This window comes from Watersipora subatra, chromosome 11 (genome assembly GCF_963576615.1).
Source record: "Watersipora subatra chromosome 11, tzWatSuba1.1, whole genome shotgun sequence".
In the NCBI taxonomy this organism is placed as follows: Eukaryota; Metazoa; Bryozoa; class Gymnolaemata; order Cheilostomatida; family Watersiporidae; genus Watersipora; species Watersipora subatra.
In genome coordinates this window covers 28100032-28123446 of record NC_088718.1, presented here as the reverse complement: position 1 = coordinate 28123446, position 23415 = coordinate 28100032, and the positions used below count along the sequence as shown (strand labels likewise).

The window sequence follows — 23415 nt, the reverse complement described above, 5'->3', positions numbered from 1 at the left end:
TGTCAGGGTACTAGTGACTAAATGATTAGAAAAATACTGGCTGACAAACACAATAATAATAATAATTTTTTTAACAATTGCCAAAAACACCAAACACCTGCTAAATAACAAACAGTTAGCTATCGTAGTTTACAAATATTATCTAGTTAGCAAGATCTTGTACCATAAACTGTAATGAGACACTGAGAGACACATACTTGTCCTTGACCACTGCGAACGAGATCTATACGATGTACTCTACTCATCACTCAAACCATTGTAATAATTTCCATGTGAGAGTCTGCCAATGAATCTTATAGCGATACACATACATAGGAAAACTGAAAATATTAAAGTTAACAAAATCTTTAGGCTACAAGTATTGGCAATAAATTTTTCGTACACAGCATTTAGGTACACCTTCCTTTGGGTGTGAAGATGACCGCAACAGAATCTGCCCAGCTTCATCAATAAAAACCGTGCATGATGTTGAGCGCCGCTCCGGCACGGCCCTCACTAACATCCCATTAGTGGTAGGCAGCGGACTAAGTTTTGCTAATTGTGAGATGAGAACTAGCGGATGAACAACAAAGACTAGGAAGCTTTTAGTGATGTGCAATCATCGTCTCTCGGTGTACATTGAGATGTTTTAATTTCAACTCTCCTATAGACAAACAGAGGATAATAGGGGACAAGCCATATAAAAACAGCATAGATTGAGTAAATATATGGCAGAGCGTAATGGAAATGATGATATGGCATTGATGTTTGTATGCGCTCCTTTCACAACCCGATGCCTGTGTTAAGTCACCAGCTCATGTTGGCAAGCATAATCTACGCATCGATATGCCTTTTATAGAGTTCAGGCTCATGAAAGAACATGTTAGCCGCAAAAACTCTAGGAACTTCACCTCAAACGGGAGACAAAACTCTCTTGCTAGCTTCTAGCAACTGGGTTTTTTACGAACATAAGCATCCCTTGGTACTTATTTGTTTTTGCAGACCCACTTATCGCTATAGAAACAAACCTGTCAACTGTTACAGTGGTAGACCTGCCTACTGCTATAGAAACAAACCTGTCAACTGTTACAGTGGTAGACCTGCCTACTGCTATAGAAACAAACCTGTCAACTGTTACAGTGGTAGACCTGCCTACCGCTATAGAACCAAACCTGTCCACTGTTACAGTGGTAGACCTGCCTACTGCTATAGAAACAGACCTGTCAACTGTTACAGTGACAGATCTGCCTACCGCTATAGAAAGTAGCGGTCAACTGCTATAGCGACAGACCTTCCTACAGCAATAGAAACAAACCTGTCAACTGTTACTGTAACAGACCTTCCTACAGTAATAGAAACAAACCTGTCAACTGTTACTGTAACATACCTGCCTAACGTTATAGAAACCAACCTGTCAACTGTTACTGTAACAGACCTGCCTAACGTTATAGAAACCAACCTGTCAACTGTTACTGTAACAGACCTTCCTACAGCAATAGAAACAAACCTGTCAACTGTTACTGTAACAGACCTTCCTACAGCAATAGAAACAAACCTGTCAACTATTACTGTAACAGACCTGCCTAACGTTATAGAAACCAACCTGTCAAAGGTTATAGCAACAGACCTGCTAACCATTATAGAAAACGAATTATGTTTAGCTATAGCAATAGGCTATCTTGCAATATTGCTATCTACCAAGCATTTCAATCTTTACAACACAAAATACCTGCCTGCTGTTTAATAAATAGACCGGCCTACTGTTATGTATAGACATAAGCCTGACTAATGCAAGTCACCAACTTATATAAAATGTGAAAACCAAAAATTTAGTTAAATTCTCTCAGGCGTATCCTAGCTACCTAAAGATTTTATGGAATTGTCTACTCATAACATCCCGTAGGTCAAAGCGTTATCCTTAACTACATACAGATACGATAGTGAACAAACTTGCTAATCATATGCAAGCTAGCATTTGATTCGTCGCTTTTTGCCCATCTTACATAGTAAAATGGACTGAGATTAGTATTTAGAGTCTTTTAAACTGTCACTTGTCGCTGTCACCTCAACTGAGTGTCAGATGACAGAGTTTCATGTTGTATGTTTACGTTATCAATGAGATAATGTGATACTCCCATGAATTTCTCTCACGAATTTCTAAACTCTTGTGTTTGCACATAATCATTAAGAAATTGAGATGAGCTCTATTTGAATTTCTCAGGGAGCGTCCGGGCCTTTGTCAGTTGCTATGTACGCTAAATAGCTTAGGTGGTAAGAAGCGCTAATAGCTAGCAGTATGTGACGACTACCTATCACCCCACGGCAGATATCGAGTTATGCTTCATTAAAAGCTGCCTTATTGACTTTAAACTTTTCTCAACTCCAACATAAATATGTAGGCTTGAAGAATATAATAGGACTACATCAGCCGCTCTGTTTGCTAAGATATTAATGCTCTTCGTCTTCATATTGCAATGATTTAAAGACATTCTAAGGCAGGTGTTTGCTCAGTCGAATTCAAATCTAGCAAACAACTTCAATTGCGCAGAATGAAATTGTGTTCCTTACAGGCGGGTCATACATCGCAAAAGATAAATTTGAATCAATTATGCTCATCGTGAAAATTAGGTTCTTGAGTGTTGAGACGAATTCAGCTAAAATGTGTCTTTGATATGCATCTTTCAGAAAGCGTCGACTTGACAAAATTTACTCTTTCCAAAAAATATTCCAGTCGTTCACATTTTTTTGCCTTAGAGAGACTATGAGAATGTATTCTATGATTATAAGACAAAACATAAGACTTTCCTTTAACTAATAAAAGGATAAACTCGACATAGCTTTATGTCTTGTTTTATAGTCTTAGAATACATCATACTGGAGTTGTCTTAGCACAAAATGATTGTGAGAAACTAAAACAGTAATAAATTATCGTAGAATTGCTCAAATTATTAAAGATAAGGCAGCAAGATAATATAGTATTATATAAATAATCATTAAAATGACTATTTCAATTTATTATCATAGAGTAAAATTTTCCTATTTTTGTGTTTATTTCATATTATTTGTTTTTATAGACTTATCTCATAGTTCATTCAATTTGTCTATAAAACAAAGTAAAGTTATGTTTTAGCTTTTTGACCTTGAGATATCCTTCACAAATTTTTTCCGACTTGAAATAAAACATTTCAAAACCAATGTTGCTATGTAAGTTTTTTATTAACAATGTGGTAGTTCAATTTATTAAAATTGATTCCAATTTTTGGCTTTTGATTGACTCAAACCTTTTTTTGATCAAAAGTGCTTAGCCTTAAAGAACAAATATGAGTCATAGATTATTGGGTCAGCCAGACAATCTTTATTATAAATGAACTGGAACTGGATATGAGCATAATTTGCTTCCCTATAGTTTAATAACTTATCAGCATTCCCTTATTTTCCAAACTCACTCGATGTCATGATCTTTCCAGGATGCTCTGCAGCATGAAACTATTGAGGAAGTTAAACCTATCAGCTGTCAGCAGGGATTATCCACTGAATCTAATTAAGTCAGTTGATTAGCTGAGAAGTGCAAGAGTCAGCCATCGCTGTCAATGCGCTCTGGTGCTTTATCGAATGGCTGTTATGGTAGTAACAAGACAGCTATTTCTTTCTAAAACACAGCTTCCTGTTTAAGATGAACGTTCACAAAATCTTATTAGATTTTATCAGAAAGTATCAATATTTTTATCATTTGTGATTGTTTTTGATGTTCCAGGCGATCTGCTGCCAAGATGTTTTAAAATCAAAATCGCCACAAACTAAATAGTCGTTAAAACACTCGGAAGAAAAATACATGCGTCACTAGTTGGCATCGTTGCGGTAGTTGATATCGGCAATTGGGTTTAATTTGCCTTGTTACGTGTCTCTTTTCTGTCGGTCTCTTTGCAACTATAGACATCATAATCGCACTTTTGCTTGAACCGAGTGTTTTAACAGCAATCAAGTTTTTTTTCATCTTAACAGTCAGACCACGTCATTAATCAAAACCAATCAATAGATATAATGACAAAAACAATGATAGAAAAACATCAACTATTTCTGAAAAAATCAACTAAATTTTTGTGCAAGTTCGTTCTTAAATATAATATTTAAAGCTTTTGTTTTGACAAAAAACAAGCAAGGATAGATTCATCACTTTTATTTTAACAAAATGTAGCCTATACTAAAAAACTGTCAGCATTTAGACACTGAAGGAAGAACAGGGTAATGTGAACACACCATAACAAGGCAATCTATTGGTGCAAAGAATCTATATTTGTGGTTCCTTTTTAGGTCTTACTAGCAGGAACCTGCTGACGCCTGTGATTTCTTTTATTTTTGATCAGATGACCTGCAGGTGGTTGTTTAAGAGGTGGTTGTTAGAGACCATCCAGAGTTTTCAAACAAGTATTTTAGTGACCGGGAAAATTTGGAAGTTTGGATGAAATAAGCTAAAAATTTTACAAAGACACACATTGCAGGATTTAGTAATCTAGAATATATAAATAATTAAAATTTTGTTCATAATTAATATGAAATACAAAAATGGATAGGAATAATTTTATTATTTTTGCATAAAAATATGTTTATACTTATACATACTTCTTTATTGTCAATAATATCATTTCAAACAGAAAAGTTTTCAAATTCTGCCAAACCAGAATCATAAAAAGAGCAACGGTAAGACAATAGAATTAAATGAATGACATGTAGTTTTAAAATACCTTTTTTCACTAAAAGAATGGATATTGGGTGGAATATTGTTAAAGCAGCTAGCAATGATAGTTCGAGTTTTTTAAAGGATTTTATATAGTTTAAGAGTTTACTGAAAAAAGATACAAAAGGTTTTTAAAAATGATAATTTATTCAAACAGAAGCTAAACACCTAAAACACTCGCAGAGTTTGTTACTCAAATACATATCTCTCATTAAACCCTATTAGATATTAAAGCTATACTCATGCTCCTCAGGCACTGCTCACTGTATCATTATATGGAAAGTGAAGCTTTTCACACTTGTCGACATGTGCCAGTGGCAGAGGCATGAACACCAAACAGCGTTATGGCAGATGCCAGCAAGTGACTGCCATATCATTACAAGCAATCAAATGCCTTCCTAGAACCTGCGAGTTCATGCCACGTCTGCCGAGCCACTTTATTGTTTTATCCCATTAAGTTCTTACTTTCATATTTTATTGATGTCTTCGTGTGAAGAAGCTATAATTATAGCTTACATATAGGCATGACACAGTACACTGCATATTAGGTATCAATAGCTATCTCCTATATGCCATCCTATACCTGTATCTGTGCATCAATTACTTTAATGGGATTACACGCTCCTCAAGGGATACCTATTATCTCTTACCGCTAAAACAGAACAGCACGCGGCTTCTTCATTTGCAGGAGTGCAACTCGCTAAGGAGCGTAGCTAGGGATTTAAAGATGTCAAGAGTTTAACCGCCACTGCGCGAGTATTGAGACAAGCTTGTAGTAATAACCTTCTCATGAATATGACAAAAAACTTTGCGTAATACTTTTAGTCTTTGACATTTACGTGTTGCAGTTTTTATTGCCATAGAGTATTTCATTTTTACACCCATTTCAGAAAATATCTTAAAAGTTTTTTGGTTTCAATCATGTCTTAATATTCAAAAGAGTGAGTTGGATATTAGTTTAAAACTAAATGGAACCCTGCTTTGTGAGTATTTTAGACGGCTGTCTGTATTTAATTTTGCTGTCGGTCATCACTGCCTCTGCTGCCATGACAACCCTTTCTCTTGCTTCTTTTGTCTTATGATTGCTATGAAAAACATATGATTAAGTTTGATGCAATTTTTTCTTCATCATATTTGGCTCAGCACAGAACTTGAAGCCTTATTTTAACCCTTATCCGTATTAAGAAATATGTATTTTTAACTAGGTTAGTTTCCGCATAAGAGTCAAGAAATACTAAAAATGAAAGAGAGTACTAAACCAGCGCACATTGCTGTAAAAAAAAGTGCAATTTAGATTGGCTGTTTGATTTAAAAATCATCATTTGTTTTGATTGGCAAGAAATGAATGACGAAAATATAACTTGCTCAAAAATATTTTCAACCAATCTTTTTAAAAACAAACAGCAGAAACTATATAGCGCCGGAGCAACGTATGTGCACATATATATCACAAAAACAACTATATTCCACTTTTTAATCAATTTAGGCCGTTAATGCTTATAAACTAGCAAAGTTTGAGTATCACAAAGTATTAACTTCATTCCTTCTGACTAGACGACCGCTCTTGACTTTGAACTATTTCAGTCAAAGTTGAAGCAAAAAATACTGGAGCAAAAAATCAATGCAGACAGAGTGATCACCTGAAAGCTTTTGATGCCCAGACATTTATTTGATAATATATTCAAATATTGACCTGCTCCGGCTCATCACCTACGTCTCTCACTTACAAACGCATGGCGGCTTGTCTGTTTGTTATATCAGCATCATAGCTATATACACGCGCATTGTTTGTCTTCTAATAATATGATGAGCTATTTCCTACATCTCATTCAATTTCCGTCGCAGTCTCCGAGCAATTGCGGACAGTCAAATGGCGCCCCAACCATACCTTTATTTCACCAGCATCTATGGCTCAATCTCTTTAAAAGTTGGATGACATCGGAAAATGGGATGTTTACTGGAATCGATAGACTGCATGAGGTTATTAGAGATGAGGGATAACGGCAGAGACAATGGAGCATTCAAGATGGCTTCCTCCAGATAATTACCAGCTGCTTAATGATCGAAAATGTTCATAAACGACTTTTGTTTTCGTTTAATTTGAATCTTATTATTGCTACTCTCCCGCAAATGCTCATAGAGTTCTTGCTTCTGCCAGATATAGCTAGATATAGATCCATGAAAATCAGTCTTTTCAGGCTAGTTGGAAAGTATAAAGACACTTTTGGGTTAGCTTTAGAAAAAATGGCATTGCATCTTCACAGTAAACTTGGAAATAAAAATATTTTCATATCAACAATTTTTTTTATAGATTCATAGAAATGAGTATTTTCAGGGTAGATGAAAAGTATAAAAAAACTTTTGTGTTAGCTGCAAACAAAATGGCGTTGCTTGGTAACAGTAAACTTTGAAATAAAAAAAAACTTTCCTATCAACAACTTTTTAGAGATCCATGAAAATCAGTATTTTCAGGCTAGTTGGAAACTATAAAGACACATTTGTGTTAGCTTTAGAAAAAAATGGCATTGCTTGGTAAGAAAAAGTTTAAAAACGAAATGACTGCCATATTAATGACGATTTTTAGTTTAAAAAATTGACCTATTTTTTTAGTGAAAGGAGTGAGGCAGATGTGTGGCAGCAAGCTATATGAACTTTGTGACCTGCTGATGTAGCGGTGCGGATGACTCTAAAAGGAATACAAGCACGGCTTTATGAGAATCCTACATAAGACTGATTGCGGAGAGGACAAGTGGTCGTTTGGCTCCCTCCGTGCTCTCCACTCATATTACCATCTATTTATCATTTGATTGTTAGTCTTATCACCAATGACATTTCCAATACTGTAAGAATTTCAAATTATCATCAAAACCTCCTTTACAATTGATAATGCGCGTTCATTGGTGTCAATCGCTAATAATTTCAATCGGCGAAGTTTTCAAGTGTATCGCTGTCTAATCTACTCTCGGTTCGACTGAAGAGATTCGCGAGTTTTGTAACTTGTCATTAGCAACGCTGCCGAGTTAAACAATCGCCTCTGATGCCACTCAAGTGGCCCCACATCCATAACAGCTAATAAGTAGTCTGATGGTCTACTGATGAAAGAAAGGACACCATACTGATCCTTGTCGTAAAAGGCTCTACCTGTGGGCTGAATAGCCACGAGATCGCTATAGATGTCGATAGAACACTGCACTGGATGGCTTAATACTCTCCTATAGCAGATCTTCTTACAATGTGATCAGGGATTTGGTTAGAGGTTTATATCAATGCTGCCGCGGTGCTGCCACTAGCACTCATTTGCTGGCTTTTGTTACCAATCGTAATCACATCATGACAATCGAGCCAATGAACTAATTTGTGTCCTCCTCAGCAATGCAACCATTTAATATCGGATCAAAATAATGCTATAGGTGATTGCCTGAGCTCCGACAATACATGACAGTAGTTTAACTGAGGAAGGGTGAGGTTCAGTGTCATTGCTGAGTACAGGCTATTGGTTAGTATTTCTAGGGAGAACGATAAAGAGGTGAATAAGAATAACAACCCTTAAACTAGGGTTCTTTTTTACCGATTTTAGTTCTGTTCTGATCCCTAGCATGAGAGTCGCATTAGGTTCCCGAATAAAACGGTTTAATTACTGTAAGCTAAATATGAAATATGCAACATAAGGCACCCATAGTACCTATAATAGGCTAAAATGTCCCACAAATAAACCCTGTCGCTTCCGCTTATAAAGTTAGCGGGCCGAGTGACGACGTACCGGTTACATTTTATAACCTTGGTTCTTATCTTTGCTTTAACACTAGCAGCAAGCTACTCTGGTGGCTTTTTTACAAAAGCGGTAGCAAAAGCGTAGTTTGTGCCAGCATTAATTTCCAATTGGTTTTAAAAAGGAATTTTTACGCAGTCTCAATTGTTGATGTTTGTTTTTGGTAAAAAAACTCTATGAATGTCATCATATTTTTAATAATAAACAAAATTTGATGTTTTATGTCATTGATGAGTCAACAATTCCTTTTCCAGTCTCTTTCCTTTTTTGTCAAACACTAAATGTTTTTTGACTATCTAACTTTTTTGCTACAACATTACTGTTACCACACGGCTTTTGCGGGCATTAAACAAAACTTACTCGGCTAGGAAATATGTCATCACACCTCACATGACACCCGTAGGACAATGTCACACTTTCTTTGCTAGCTATAATATCACTTGCATGTCAGTGTCATCCCTACGTTGTCACTTTAGTTCAGGTGTTTGGTCTGTGTCATCTAGCCACCTGTTATAATAATATATTTACTTGGCTACCCAACAACGCTACCGAAGAATATCAAATAAACTTCTTTATAGATGCTCCTTAAATTTTAAATCAAATGAAACTTTATCATTATACAAACGTCTGCGGAGAATCCGATCGCACAGGTTAAATAATAATGCAGTAATCTTCAAGTATCTGTGCAAGCGTGAGGGAAGATGATGCGGGCCCTCATTCTTTATGTGTAAACTATGGCTATAACAGGCATATCATTTTAATCTCACTCCGGACGGTAGCTATGATGTTATACCATCTCTCAGGTTCTTCTATTTGTATCTTTTGATGATTGTTTGGATTAAAGACCATCTAAGTGTATTCAATAAAACGTTAGTTAAAGTCGAGTGGTACTGAAAACTCTCGAACCTGTCACGCTTTGTCAGCTCAAGGATTCAAAGGCTATAATCTTCAAGAGCTATTGCTATTGAAAAAAGTGTAAGCTGATAAAGTTTGTTTTGCTGCTGGACACTTATCTGTGTCGTCTGTAATTGCCTGAAGAGCCGGGTAGAGGCGATACATACGTAGATGAGATGTTTAGATGGCTTTTAATCCCCATGTTAGACTAATCGTGTCCAACAGACTCTTTGCACCCCTCAACTGGCCACATTGCACACCATGTGTAGTATCTCTACTCATACCAAAACGTACCTCTATCTGCTCCCAACAACAACCATATATGTCACTAAGTGCAGGGCTGTCTTTTACCAATGCATTATGTATGTCATAGATCTACTTTTTAAGGATGGATGTATTCAATTATTGCTTAGCTTCTGGTAACTTCTTTCCCATAAAGTCGTTTTAGCCTTTTCTTCAACCAAATCTAACCCCTAAATGTTTCCAAAAACATCTATTTCTATCATGCAGTTCTGGACTATCTTTACGAATGCACCATGTGTGTCATATATGTCTACCTTTTAAGCATAATATATTTTCTGCTAAGCTTCGGTAATTTCGTTGTCACAAGGTCATTTAAGCTCTAAGATTCTGTCTGGCTAAAAAAAAAGAAATGCAGTTTCCCCATCTATTCCCAAAAAAATTCTCATGTATCAAAAGTTCTGGGCTGCCTTTTACCACTGCACCATGCGCGTCATAGATCAATCTTTCATCAAAGGTCTATTTAATTGCTTAGCTTTTCATAACTACTTTCTCCCAAAGTCATCTTAGCCTATTGCTTTCTTCTGGTCAAAAAAGGAACCGCAGTTAGCTTACCGTCTCCTTCGCATTTCACTCGATGAGCCTTAGCTTTGCTCCTCATCTTTCCCGTCTATCTCTGACTCTCCTATTGACTTCTAGCCCTCTTTCCGACGTCTGTTCGGTTGTCGAGCTCTATGAAGCGAGGAGGTTGAGAAGATGAGGAGATTAGAGGGTAAGAAGTGTCGACGTGAAATCTGTCTAGCTAATTGCTTCAACAATTACGGTAACAGCTAGACACTCGGCTCGCTCTGAGCAGGAGCAGAGCTAACGAGTTGTCATTGGTCAGGTTGGCACAATAGCTTGTAATAAATTACACAGTGACTCGCACTGCGCGGCCGTGTTTACAAATGAAAACGGCATTTGATCTAACACAATAGATATCAGAGCCACGCAAACAATGACTCGTTCATAATCACGCAGCTTTGCCTAAGTCTCTTCAATTAAAGTACCATAGATATTTGAATGTCGCGTTTGTTTAAGGTAGTTATTTTAACGCCGTTGATGGAATTTGTCAGACAAAACAGTAATAAGGCAATCTCATCCTTCTTGGAACATCTTTGTTGTTTTTTATAACGGTGTACGGTATCAAAGCTTTGAGATAAAAGGAAGGGAGATGCCGTGAAATAAATGAACAATTAGCTCTACGCGAGATCTAATTATAAACTTATTCATGGTTTCTTACGGGTTGTCTGTCTACTGAAAGACTCTCCTTTGTGATGCTGAACACTGAACTACATGCACTGAGTCAAAAAAGACCAACATGTGCGCAGGGTGGATCATGAGCGATTGCCAGAACAATTATTATATTCACAACTCTACGAAGGAAAGGGGAAGTAGGGTATATCTAGGATAAGATACAACAATGCAGCTAAGTGTAACATCAACTTGAGCCAACTAAATTTAAGCAGATGGCAAAAGTAGGCTGAAAGCAGAGCTGCATGGAAACCATTGATGAAGCCCAAACCATAAAACAACCATCGCTGAAACGACTGACTAAAATAGAAAGTAAAAAAAGTTGAATGATTAACGAGGTTTGTTTTTATGACTTCCTTATTATATAAAGATTTAACCCTGAAGCCTCTTCCTATATTTTCAACTATAAATGATGAAATGTATAATAATGTTCATGACTATGTCACAAAATATAGCAATTATTATTAATGTAATAACGTATTGTTAATAAATAAAACTTAAAATAATATAATTGGATAGATATATTTATGTTTTAAATAGGCCAAGTGCAATATACATATAACAAATTTTTCATATTGGAAAACATTAAAAAATAATTGAGTGAAGAATTGTGGCAAAAGCAACTTAATGAAACAAAACATATAGCCCTTTTCTCTGTTATGGTAGAAACGAACCATAAAGCTATTATCTCCAACACTTTCACTAAAACACACAGATCATGGCTACTCTTACAGCCACATCAAAAAATTGTCTAGCCAGAGCTTTTCTATAAAGCAATAAGAAATTTGTTTTTATTTATTCATTAAGTATTGATTCCCGTATCAGCACTTTGGTTAAAGACATATGTGTATGGTACCTTCATTTCTTTTTCATATTAAACAGACATAACTTTTTAAGCCTTTTAATTAAATATCTTAGAGAGAATGAACTTGTTTGTAGCATTGCGATGAGTAATGTAACTTTGTTTCATTTTCGTCTCAAAATAAAAACAGATCAATGAAGGTGCCCAATTTGATTTGCATAAGGTTTGGTATAGTGAATATGTAAAGTGGCCTTAGCAAATGTGAATAGAACAATTGAAAATAAATTAAGCGGCACAGGCAAATGATGGACAAGTGGTAGATGAAAAGAATGATGAAAACACAGTCTATGGATAGAAAATATATAAACAAGCTATGTGGGCAAGCAGCATAAACGATGCCGGTCTTGGATAAGCATAGAAATATGAGTTCTATCAGCAAAATCTCCAAACGCAGCATCACTGGTTTAACAGTTGCTTTTGAGCCAATCAAAACTGTTGTCTTATCTTTAATAAGATTCCTAACTTAGATCCCAAAAAGAACATTTTGTTCGTAGATATGGGCTCTGCCTAAATGCCATGAACGAACATTTCTACGAATACAGTTGTATCTCTCATGTAGTTGATGAGCTCAGCTAGTGCCCTCCACTCACCTGACATGCACTCAAAGCAGTTGCAGATTTTCTCAGAGACAGCTTCATGAATATATTTGTCATAATGTTATATATAAAATCGATGTGTAACTATGAAATAAAAACAGATACTTAAAATGAATAAACAAATTGTCATGTCGTCTTGGCACAAATCGACTTCACAAAGCATTCATGCAAATACGTTGTGTCACTCCTTAGAAAAAATAATTATCTATTGACTATGATATAGCTGTTGTTGTCTCAAAGATAAGAAAGATGTTTGCTGCACAAACTTATAAAACTGAAGACTAAAATGGAATGAGCAGACTCGTAAGAGAGGACAACTCGTGAGAGAGGATACAGTGTAAACTTCTGACATAATTGCGGTTTCTCATCTTCACTCCAGCTTATCAATTCTCATCTGACATTGGTCTGTAAAAATAAACAGTATTTGACAAAACTGACAAGTGTTTTGTAAGAATGGATTTATCTTTCTATGGCCTCAAGAACTGATTGGACTGAGAGTTCTCTCCAGCTGGTGACAAACCAGAAACGAAATGCGAATTGCAATAAAATCGCCAAATGTGATTACTTTTTGTTGCCATAAATAGACAGTAAATGGTTTCAATGGCTTTAATATATGTATTTATGAAAGAAAACTTTATTTGCACCACTTAGATACTTTGACTGTATTACACTTTAATCGACCTCAAAGTCTCCAAGAGCAGTAAGAGTCTATTACTAATCAAGGAGATTAGAGACAGGCAGACAGAGTTATCTTCTCACACACATGTTCACTTCGGGCAAGGCCTCAGAACTTGCTAAACCTTTTTCATTACCATATAAGATGAGTTATGTTCTTGCTGAATGCTTCTAAACTTGCATAATTTGACAGTTTGAAAAATACTAGTTAGCTCGCTAATTTCTATAAAGCTAGTCTTTTTGAGAACTTGTTATACGGATAACTTGTTATATGGATAACTGCATTATATGGATAACTGCATTATATGGATAACTTGTTATAATGATAACTGCATAATATGGATAACTTGTTATATGGATAACTGCATTATATGGATAACTTGTTATATGGATAACTGCTTTATATGGATAACTTGTTATATGGATAACTTGTTATATGGATAACTGCATTATATGGATAACTGGGTTATGCTGATTACTGTGTTATGATGATAACTGGGTGCAGCTAGGGTTCCGTACTGAAGCTGTGATTGGTTGTTTAGTCTTCTCCATTCAAAATTTAGTCAGTTGTTTAGGCTGTCCATCCTAAACACGATTGGTTGTTTGGACTGTCCTTCTTAAATATGATTGGCTGCTTGGACTGTTTTTCCTAAACATGATTGATCATTCAGACTGCACTTCCTAAACATGGTTGGTTGCTTAGACTGCTTTTCCCAAACTTGATTGGTTGTTTCGACTGCCCGTCTTAACTGTGGTTGGGTGTTTAAACCGTCCTTCCTAAACAAAATTGGTTGTTTAGACTGCATTCCCTAAACATGGTTCGTTGTTTAGATTGTACTTCCTAAACATGGTTGGATGTTTAACTTTTCCACTACCATAAGCTGATGTATTGGCTTTTGCGGTATTAGGAGTACAGACCGTAAGCCGATGTATTGGTTTATCAATAGGGTTTCACTTTTCTTTTTATTACAAAGCCTACACATTAGCTAGACTAATCAAATTTGGTCTCCAACAAAACAACCTTGTTGCCAGTCACAAGCAACCAATTGAAATTTTTTTCCATTTCCAATCATTTTTCAAATCGGGAAAACCAAATCGCTATCGTCATGGCAATAATAAACTCACAGCGCTCTTTCAATGAAATGTAGCGCCAGATATTTTGCGAGAGTGGGATTCACTAAACAATTTTACAGTTATCTTGTAGAAAATTTTGTTCTGAATAAGATGCATTTTACAGTAAAACGATATCTGCATTTTTTCTCGAGATATTGCATAAATACTAGTGGTGAATCGATTTTGTCAAAAGTCTGTTTGAATTAATTCGGTCAGAATAATCATTTGATCAGAATTTAATGCGGTAGTGAAAGAGTTAAAAAGCTTTTCCCAAACATGATTGGCCATTTTGACTGTCTGTCCTAAGCATGATTGATTGTTTAAACCACTATTCTCCGAATGTGATTAGTTATGTACAAAGACATCACCTGTACATATGGGGCGCTATAGACACTCCTTAAATGAATATACAACGCAAGTGGGAACAACTTTTAGTCCAGTCAAATGTTGAATCACCTACCCTTAACAAACAGACTGCATCGATGCATCTATGAAAGTGAAGTGTCTTGGAACATAACCCCAGGTTCATCAGGCCCATCAGCATTGTATAACTCATTGTGGAGAGGAACGAATGCACTGGAAGCTCTTTTTCTCCTAAGAACAACACAATGATTATGTATCCTGCTACAAACTACTCCTACACTGGTTTCTAGTAACGATACTAAATTGCTAGAAGATTTAATAGATTCTAAACAGCGTTTTAGAAATGATACCAATAAATTATTGATTTAAATACATTTGAAACAAACATTTCTAAACTTGTCTTATTTTTATAAATTTATTTAACTAAAATCCCATCAAGTTGATGCTTCATTAACATAACTATTAGTTATATTAGCTAGCATTATTATCCGAATTTTATGTAAGAATTTGTCTCTTCTTACTAAAAGTTTAATAGATTGAAACATAAATGTATTAACAAGAGAAGACAACTTCAAATATTTGGTGTCTAATTAGCTCACTCCATCATGTATACTGGTATGCTGTCACGTGTAAAACCTACCAATGAATTTTAGTACAAATAAGTTAATAGATCTCTGAAAGTATCAAGTGCATTTAATAAACTATATTTTAGTTCATTACATATAAACCAAAGTATGGTTGAATTGCTAATCATTGATATACTGCTATTTACAAATAGAAATCTTTGCCTATTTTCCAGTTTTGTCCCCTGTTAATTGCCTGTGTTTTAAAAAACTAGATAAATGGTTTATATTGTCAACACTAATCCATAAAATGAGTACCTGTGTTTGCCAATACCTACATGTTTATTTTTAAACTTAAAAAACACATTTTTGTTCTTCCAACATTCTTTAGAAATCTTGCCTTTGTAGTGAGCGAAATAAATTAAATGGATGGTTTAATCTATGATATTAGTTTTTAGATTTTATTTCAATACCGCCTCAATCAAGTTTGTTGATACTCAATGAAAAACATAAAGACGTCACACATCATCGCTCAAAAAAGTTTTGTAGAATTCCTACAAACATTAGAAGTACTTTTGAATTCCCGATGACTCCCTCAGAGATACACTTAGTAAGTTTATTGTTGAATGGGTTTACAATGTATACAATCGTTTAAGCTTGCAGACATCTATGGATATTTTATGAAGCTGTGTAGCAGGCCCATATTCCCTGGGGCGGCTGGCCGGCTGAACCGCCCTAACTTTTTAGTGATTTTTGGTGGCTAAGTAATAAGAATTGCAGTCTAAGCTCATCAACTTGGAATTTCCAACAACTAATTTACTAGAAATTAGCGTTCTATATTGCCTCCATGGTGGTCTCATCAAATTAGTCATTTGTGAGACTTTGTTAAAACTTGGAAACTGAACTTTATTGCTTACAGTGGGGGTGTGAAAAAAGCACCCAAATTGGCATTTTACTTATCATAACATAACCAAATCAATACATTGATGAGGAGCGCTATGGGACAGGCTCATTTAAATAATCTTCTAATGTTACACATGTATAAAGATGTTGAAATAGATACAGAATCAGTTGTAAAAGATTTCTGCCAGGGACAAATTGAAAGAACAAGAGCTATTGCAATAAAGAGGAAATAGCTTTTGTTCTGTCAATTTCCTATACAGCAAACAGTACTGTCATGAGTTATATATCGTTCGTTGAACAAAGAAAAAGTTTTGCATACCATAAACCATAAACAATATATTTATGTAGATTTGGATGCTTACAATTGATTGCATTTATGCATACTTTGAAGGTTTAAAAAGTCCAGAGCTTCGAGGCGCTGCCCCGAACCCTGTTGGGGGGCTTACACTGCCCTCAAACCTCCAGGTGTTCATAACTAGTCACCTAACATTTGGAGCCGCCCCAACTTGCAACCAGGGAATGCAGGCGTGGTTTCTGTTTACATTTATTGATAAAACAAAAGCTTTTGCAATAAAAAGTAATAGCTCTTGTTCTGTCAATGTCCCTTAAAAATCTGTAGTGTCATGAATTTTATATCGTAATTTTATTACCGTTAATTAGGTAAAGAAAAGGTTTTGCCTTCTATGTTCCACAAACAATATATTTATGTAGATTTTGATGCTTACAATTGATTGCATTTATGCATACTTTGAAAGTTGTTGTTGCTTAAAAGGTCCAGAGCTTCGGGGCACTCCCCGAACCCAGTTAGGAGGCTTAAGGGGTGGTCACACGAGAGCCGAAACGAACTAAACGACGCAAAATGACGTCGCTGTCAGTTGTAAACTGTTTGGCCAAAGATATTTCTGGCCGAAACGAACCACTTCGGTCCTGCTCAAAATTTCGTGGCCTAAGCCTTGCTCTTATTGGCTGATTAAAATTCTAGCGAGCACGCGTCACATTTCTCCTTAAGTGCGTGCGAGCAAAGTTAAAAAAGAAATGGGACGATACTTTTATTTCGTTACATAAACAACATGAAGCAATTTACGACAAGGCTCACCCGGACTTGCGATTGTGTTGCATAAATGTAAGGTGTTGCACTTAAGTTTTGCATGAATGTAAGAGAATGGTTGTGATTTCCTTTCGTGTACAATATAAGTAATGTGTCATACTCATTCTGATGAAGTATCGTTGACTGATTTATTTATGTACAACCACAGTACTATGATAAAGACTGTTTTTGTTTGTTATGTACTCAGCATAGCAAAACATTCATATGTTAAAAGAAATATAATTATGTTGATGGGAAGGGTTGGCAAAATCTTTGTATCGAGGGATTTATTTTGAGCAGCTGAACGATCTTCTGATAAACCTGCTGCGTAATTATAATAATTAATTGTCCTCAAAGTTTTTTGTTTACAATAGAAATATTTAGCTCAAATACATAAAATTTATTAATGAAACAGTGTCCTGTCTCCATACGTATGGTATCTAAAAAGTGAAGTGACTTCGGATGCCGTGTGACATGTGGCTTAGCCGAACCGAAGTAAAACAACTTCCAAACCAAACCAAACCTAAATCGGTTCGGCGCTCGTGTGACCACGCCTTTACACCGCCCTCAAACCCCAGGTGTTCAGAACTAGTTGGCTAACATTTGCCGCCCCAACTTGCAATCAGAGAATACAGACCTGAGCATACCCATAAAATCGTATAACTATCTCTATTACTAAATCCTATTTGTCTGTTTGTTGGCCGGCGTCAATGTTGTGAGTTTTCCCATTTTTTGACCAATTTTATCCAAACCTGACACGCATATGCTCTTTGCCTTCTACCTGGTCTTCACAGTTAGTAGGTTTCCAAATTTTATCTAATTTCTGGGAACCGACATCTTAAACACTCATCTTACACTCATTCTCAACTTAAGAATGCCCCATCACATGTACTAAGGACAATTGCCCTCAATGAACGTGTTTATGGAGTGTTGCTGTAAAAACAATCTAGCAATTTGTGTTGAAAATCTACAAGCTGATTTAAAATTAAAGAAATGCTCCTGCTTTGATATGATACAGCTAGTATTGTATTAAATTATGCTGTTCATGCAGTTGCCAATTTTATCAGAAAAACCTCGTCCCGCCACCTACACAACATCGACTTTCATGCTGACTAAATAATTTTTTGATTCTGACAAGCAAGTCTTAGTAATGACTTTGACCCTCATGAATTTTGCATTGAACCTAATGTGATAACAAAAGGGTATAAAAACATGGTATAAAAACACCGAAAGTGTGTGATTGTAATTTCTTGATGAAGTATATGGCAACTTGTTTGAAAGGCATTTGATGACCAACTTAGATGATATCTAGCTTGAGTTTTTGTTAGATTTTCAATTTATTTACAGACTATCCTGCCAGCAAGATGAGTTTGTTTAGAACTACGATCAAATCTCTAATTATATTCATACTAGCTGAATGCTCGGAGTTACACGTGTAATAAAATAGTTACCTGATGAATTAGAGTAACTCAAGCTAGTAACTTATAATAAGGGCCGTAAAGCCTGATTGACATTGGGGCACGTCATGTCGTTACTCATCGGTTATGCTAGTATTTTGGAAGTTCTGCATAATCATGTGCCCAGTTATTACTTGGTGTCAGCAGTTGGATGCGTAGTGCAATGGGTAGTACACCTGTCTGGATAACTGGAGGTTCTGAGTTAAAACCCAGTCGCAAAAGGATTTTTCATTCCTAAAACTTTACCGCTATAACTGGGTACCTGATCAACTAACACGGAGATTTATATATATATATATATATACTGTAAATCTACGAATGAAACATACAATAAAAATTTGGGCAAATAACGAACTCGACGTTTAAAGTGATTTTCAGTATATGATGATAAAAGATTTTTAAGAAGTTTTTCAGTGTTTCAAGTAAAAATGAATAAAAATAAAATTTAAAAATAATAAACATAACTTCAGTTACTCAAAGTTTACACTTAGACATAGTTTATGTAAGAGTAAGCTACTACTCGTGTCACTAGCATCACCTCTACCTCTGAAGCTATGAATTATTGAGTCTACACTTCCAGCAGTATGTCTCTGAGGTGAAGCCTCGATGCAAATCTCTTTTTACTGGTTATCATTACCTAGTCTATTAACACAGCGTTTTTACACAGAGTTTGCTTTTTAAATTTAAACTATACATACGTTTTTGTATACAGTTTTGCATAATGTATTTGTTTTAATATTAAAAGCATTTAACATTTGCTTGCAGTACTTATTTTTAGGTTTTTGTATGTTGGGTTAAATAAAATAAAATGGATTTTTTATGTGAACACTTGCTCCAAAATAAAATGATCTTATGTAAGAAGATTGCGAAATCAGTTAGACTTGTGTTTAAAGGTTTGAATGCGGTGACAACTTGATAGGTCAAACCGATGTCATCAGTCAGTAGATGGCTATCCTGTTTAGACACATCTTCTATCATACCTCATACCCCCAGCATCATTAAATACTGTGGTGATATAAAAACTGCTTTCCGCAATGCTATCTATATAAAATGATTTTTATTGTTGTTATATAGAACACCAGCTAGCTTTAGCAGCACTAGTTAACTAGCAGGGATGAGTATCGACTCGAAGAGCTCTTGTCAGGCCTCTAAAATAATGGTCTTAGTTTTTGCTTGAACCACACATCATACTTTTTATTTTAAAAGTCTGATAGTGAAGGGTAATGCGAAAGGGTAACATTGCAGGGTAACATTGCAGTGTAGCATTGCTGGGTAGCATTGCAGGGTAGCATTGCTGGGTAGCATTGCTGGGTAGCATTGCAGGGTAGCACTGCTGGGTAGCACTGCTACGTAGCATTGCAGTGTAGCATTGCTGGGTAACATTGCAGTGTAGCATTGCTGGGTAACATTGCAGTGTAGCATTGCTGGGTAGCATTGCAGGGTAGCATTGTAGGGTAGCATTGCTGGGTAACATTGCAGGGTAGCATTGCAGGGTAGCATTGCTGGGTAACATTGCACGGTAACATTGCAGTGTAGCATTGCTGGGTAGCATTGCAGTGTAGCATTGCTGGGTAGCATTGCAGGGTAGCATTGCAGAGTAGCACTGCTGGGTAGCACTGCTGGGTAGCATTGCAGTGTAGCATTGCTGGGTAACATTGCAGTGTAGCATTGCTGGGTAACATTGCAGTGCACCATTGCTGGGTAGCATTGCTGGGTAGCATTGTAGGGTAGCATTGTAGGGTAGCATTGTAGGGTAGCATTGCTGGGTAGCATTGCAGTGTAGCATTGCTGGGTAGCATTGCAGGGTAGCATTGCAGGGTAGCATTGCAGGGTAGCATTGCAGGGTAACATTGCAGTGTAGCATTGCTGGATAGCATTGCAGGGTAGCATTGCAGGGTAGCATTGCAGGGTAGCATTGCTGGGTAGCATTGTAGGGTAGCATTGCAGGGTAGCATTGCAGGGTAGCATTGCTGGGTAGCATTGCAGGGTAGCATTGCTGGGTAGCACTGCTGGGTAGCACTGCTGGGTAGCATTGCTGGGTAGCATTGCTGGGTAACACTGTTGGGTAACATTGCTGAGTAACATTGTTGGGTAACATTGTTGGGTAACATTGCTGAGTAACATTGTTGGGTAACATTGTTGGGTAACCTTGTTGGGTAACATTTTTGGGTAACATTGTAGAGTGACATTGCAGGGTAACATTAAAGAGTGACATTGCAGGGTAACATTGAAGAGTGACAATGCAGGGTAACATTGAAGAGTGACATTGCAGGGTAACATTGAAGAGTGACATTGCAGTGTAACATTGCAGGGTAACATTGCAGAGTGACATTGCAAGGTAACATTGAAGAGTGACATTGCAGGGTAACATTGCAGAGTGACATAGCAAGGTAACATTGAAGAGTGGCATTGCAGGGTAACATTGAAAAGTGATGTTGCAAGGTAACATTGAAGAGTAACATTGCAGGGCAACATTAAAGAGTGACATTGGATGGTAAATATTAAACAGCTCTTTCAATCATCATTATGAACAGAAAATGACTCGCGTTCATAGACCTAATAGGCTCAATAGACTTAATAGACTTATAATCTGACAAGTAATCATCACACCCACGATTGTTTAGGCCAATGATAGCAAATGAGCTGTAGACCGACTTTTGATATCTCCATGCATTGCAAAAGTAGCCAAGGCCGTGTGCATGTCTTACCTTTTCATTATGTAGTAGGCGATGATCCCAGCTGCGAAGACAGCGATGACTGTCAAGGTCACCCCAACAGCTATTCCAGCTAGAATAAGTAGAGAGTTGCAACTACTAGCTTTAAGCGTTGGGAGCCTAAGACAAGTTATGAATATAAAGTAAATTTGTTTAACCAGGTATTCATAAGTTATGAGTGCTGACATGAAGCCTGATCAAAGCGACAAAGCAATGACTGAGAGCCAAGGCTACCGTGTGCCACAACTATTTGACTCAACGGGAAAACTGTGGATAGTAGATTCTCTCTCGAATTGATTGCTACTACCCTAGGACACTTATATTTCGCTAGTATTTAGTTTCGTGAGTAGCACACAGAGTAAAATTTCGCTGCAACTTAATTTCGCAGCTCTGATGAGTGCGAAAATATAGTGATGTGAAAATAAATACAGTGGAACAAACAAATTAGATTCCTCAGGTCCGGTCCTCTAGTAAAAAAAAGTTGTTATATTTGCGACTAGTTTGTATTTGTAACCCGCAGGTATAAATGTATGGCAGAAATCGATAATTCAACGTGATCGCTTGCTGCCATTTGTTTCTTTGACTATCAATGACGTCTCGGTCCTTTCCGTCGTGACCGATATGGTACCAATATTAGATCTCAAGTATTTATAGCAAGCGATGGCCATGGCACGTTTTGAGTTCACAATATTTCAAATTAAAAAAAAATCAAATACAGTACATGTCTCATAAAAAAGAAAATAGATAACAACCAACATCACAACCAGAACTGTATAACATGGTTGGACCTGGTGAGGGTTGTTATCGTTTTTGGTTGGCAGTAAAATTCATCACTACAATAAGTATTATTTAATTGTATGACTTCACCTACCAGACTTTCATCCTCATCAGTTACAAATTCGGTGACTAAACTGATATCATCATCTTCTTCGTTTGTCTTGGCTTTTCCAAAAAAACTTGTTATCTTAATTTGCTTTGCCATGCTGCTCATTCGGTGTATTAACGAATTTACTAGAAATTTCCCAATGAGCTCAATCACACACAAAATTATCTGCACTTCTAATATCACGATTTTGTTGTGGATATCAATGAACTACAGGGCCGTATTCCCTTGGACAGCTGGCCGGCTAAGACGCCCCAACTTTTTAGGAATTTCATAGTCCAACGGCTATAGAAAGGTTTTTGTCGCTGTAGAATATTACTTTATTCGAAGCCATAGATACAAACATCAACTTTTAGTAGTTCTTAGGCGTCATTATTATCTTCATCAGCGGCAAAATATTCTTGTTAACGACTTTTATAAAGGTTTGCAAAATATCAAGTTTTAGCAAACATCTGCTTGCCCATATCCTACTTAATGAACTTGAAATAAAATCGGCAAAAATGATCTTTGTTAAAACGCTTAAAAAATATGTCTTCTTTCTGAGCTTTTTAACTGCATACAAGTTTTGCCTGTTTTAATTTTAAAACGTTTTGTCAGTCACATCAGCTAAAACAAAGCAAATCTCAAAAAATAGAAAAATGTTGATACTTGCCAATAAAATTTTTTAAAACTTCACGTGAGAGGCCCGGCTGAGGCCCTACATAAAAGAAACCTGTTGGGAGCTTACAGCACCCCCCCCTCCTTCTCCACACCCCAGATGTTCATAACTAGTCGTCTAACATTAGCCCCCCAACTCGCAACCGGTGAATACAGGCCTGCGTAGAACATAGCTATTTAATTTGGAATTTTCGCTAGTTCGTTATGATAGTTTAGTTTCGCGCATGAATTTTTCGCGTGATGATGACTCCGCGAAAACGCGAAAGTTAGATGCCGCGAATACTTAAGTGTCCTAGGGTACATCATATAACCTGCAGCAGTGTCTGTAGTAGAGCCGGTCTTAGATAAGGTCAAAGGTAGAATATCAAGTCAGCTGCTAAGTTGTTTAACAAAAGCCTACTAGTTATTGGTAAAATGGGGTACTAGTATTGCTATCCAAGCCTAGTTCACATTAGTCTCTGTTCACTAGATTTAGCGAGCTAAAGAAAAAAAACACTTTGCCTGAGAAATATTTCAGCTACTTATTCTACTGTAGTGAATAGCTATTTAAAGTTTACTAATGAAGCAAAACCTTTTTAATCCTGACTCCTGTTACATCTGAACAGTCCCATAAGAGCGGTATAAAAGTCAAC

The 23415-nt window shown here is 36.5% G+C and overlaps 2 protein-coding genes across 2 annotated transcripts in view; both read right to left on the bottom strand.

Annotated features, from left to right (window-relative positions):
• The window catches only part of LOC137408531 (histone-lysine N-methyltransferase MECOM-like), a 42193-nt gene extending 31865 nt beyond the window's left edge, over nt 1–10328 (bottom strand). Inside the window, exon 1 of the mRNA XM_068095089.1 lies at nt 10233–10328. Coding sequence (XP_067951190.1) covers nt 10233–10278 — 46 coding nt within the window. The 5' untranslated portion in view covers nt 10279–10328. The remainder of the gene's footprint in view (nt 1–10232) is intronic.
• A 2119-nt stretch (nt 10329–12447) lies between these two features.
• LOC137407938 (serine-rich adhesin for platelets-like) overlaps nt 12448–23415 on the bottom strand; it is a 49568-nt gene continuing 38600 nt past the window's right edge. The window contains exons 11-13 of the mRNA XM_068094325.1: nt 21238–21316; nt 14617–14750; nt 12448–12773 (exon numbers count right to left, since the gene is read on the bottom strand). Coding sequence (XP_067950426.1) covers nt 14645–14750; nt 21238–21316 — 185 coding nt within the window. The 3' untranslated portion in view covers nt 12448–12773; nt 14617–14644. The remainder of the gene's footprint in view (nt 12774–14616; nt 14751–21237; nt 21317–23415) is intronic.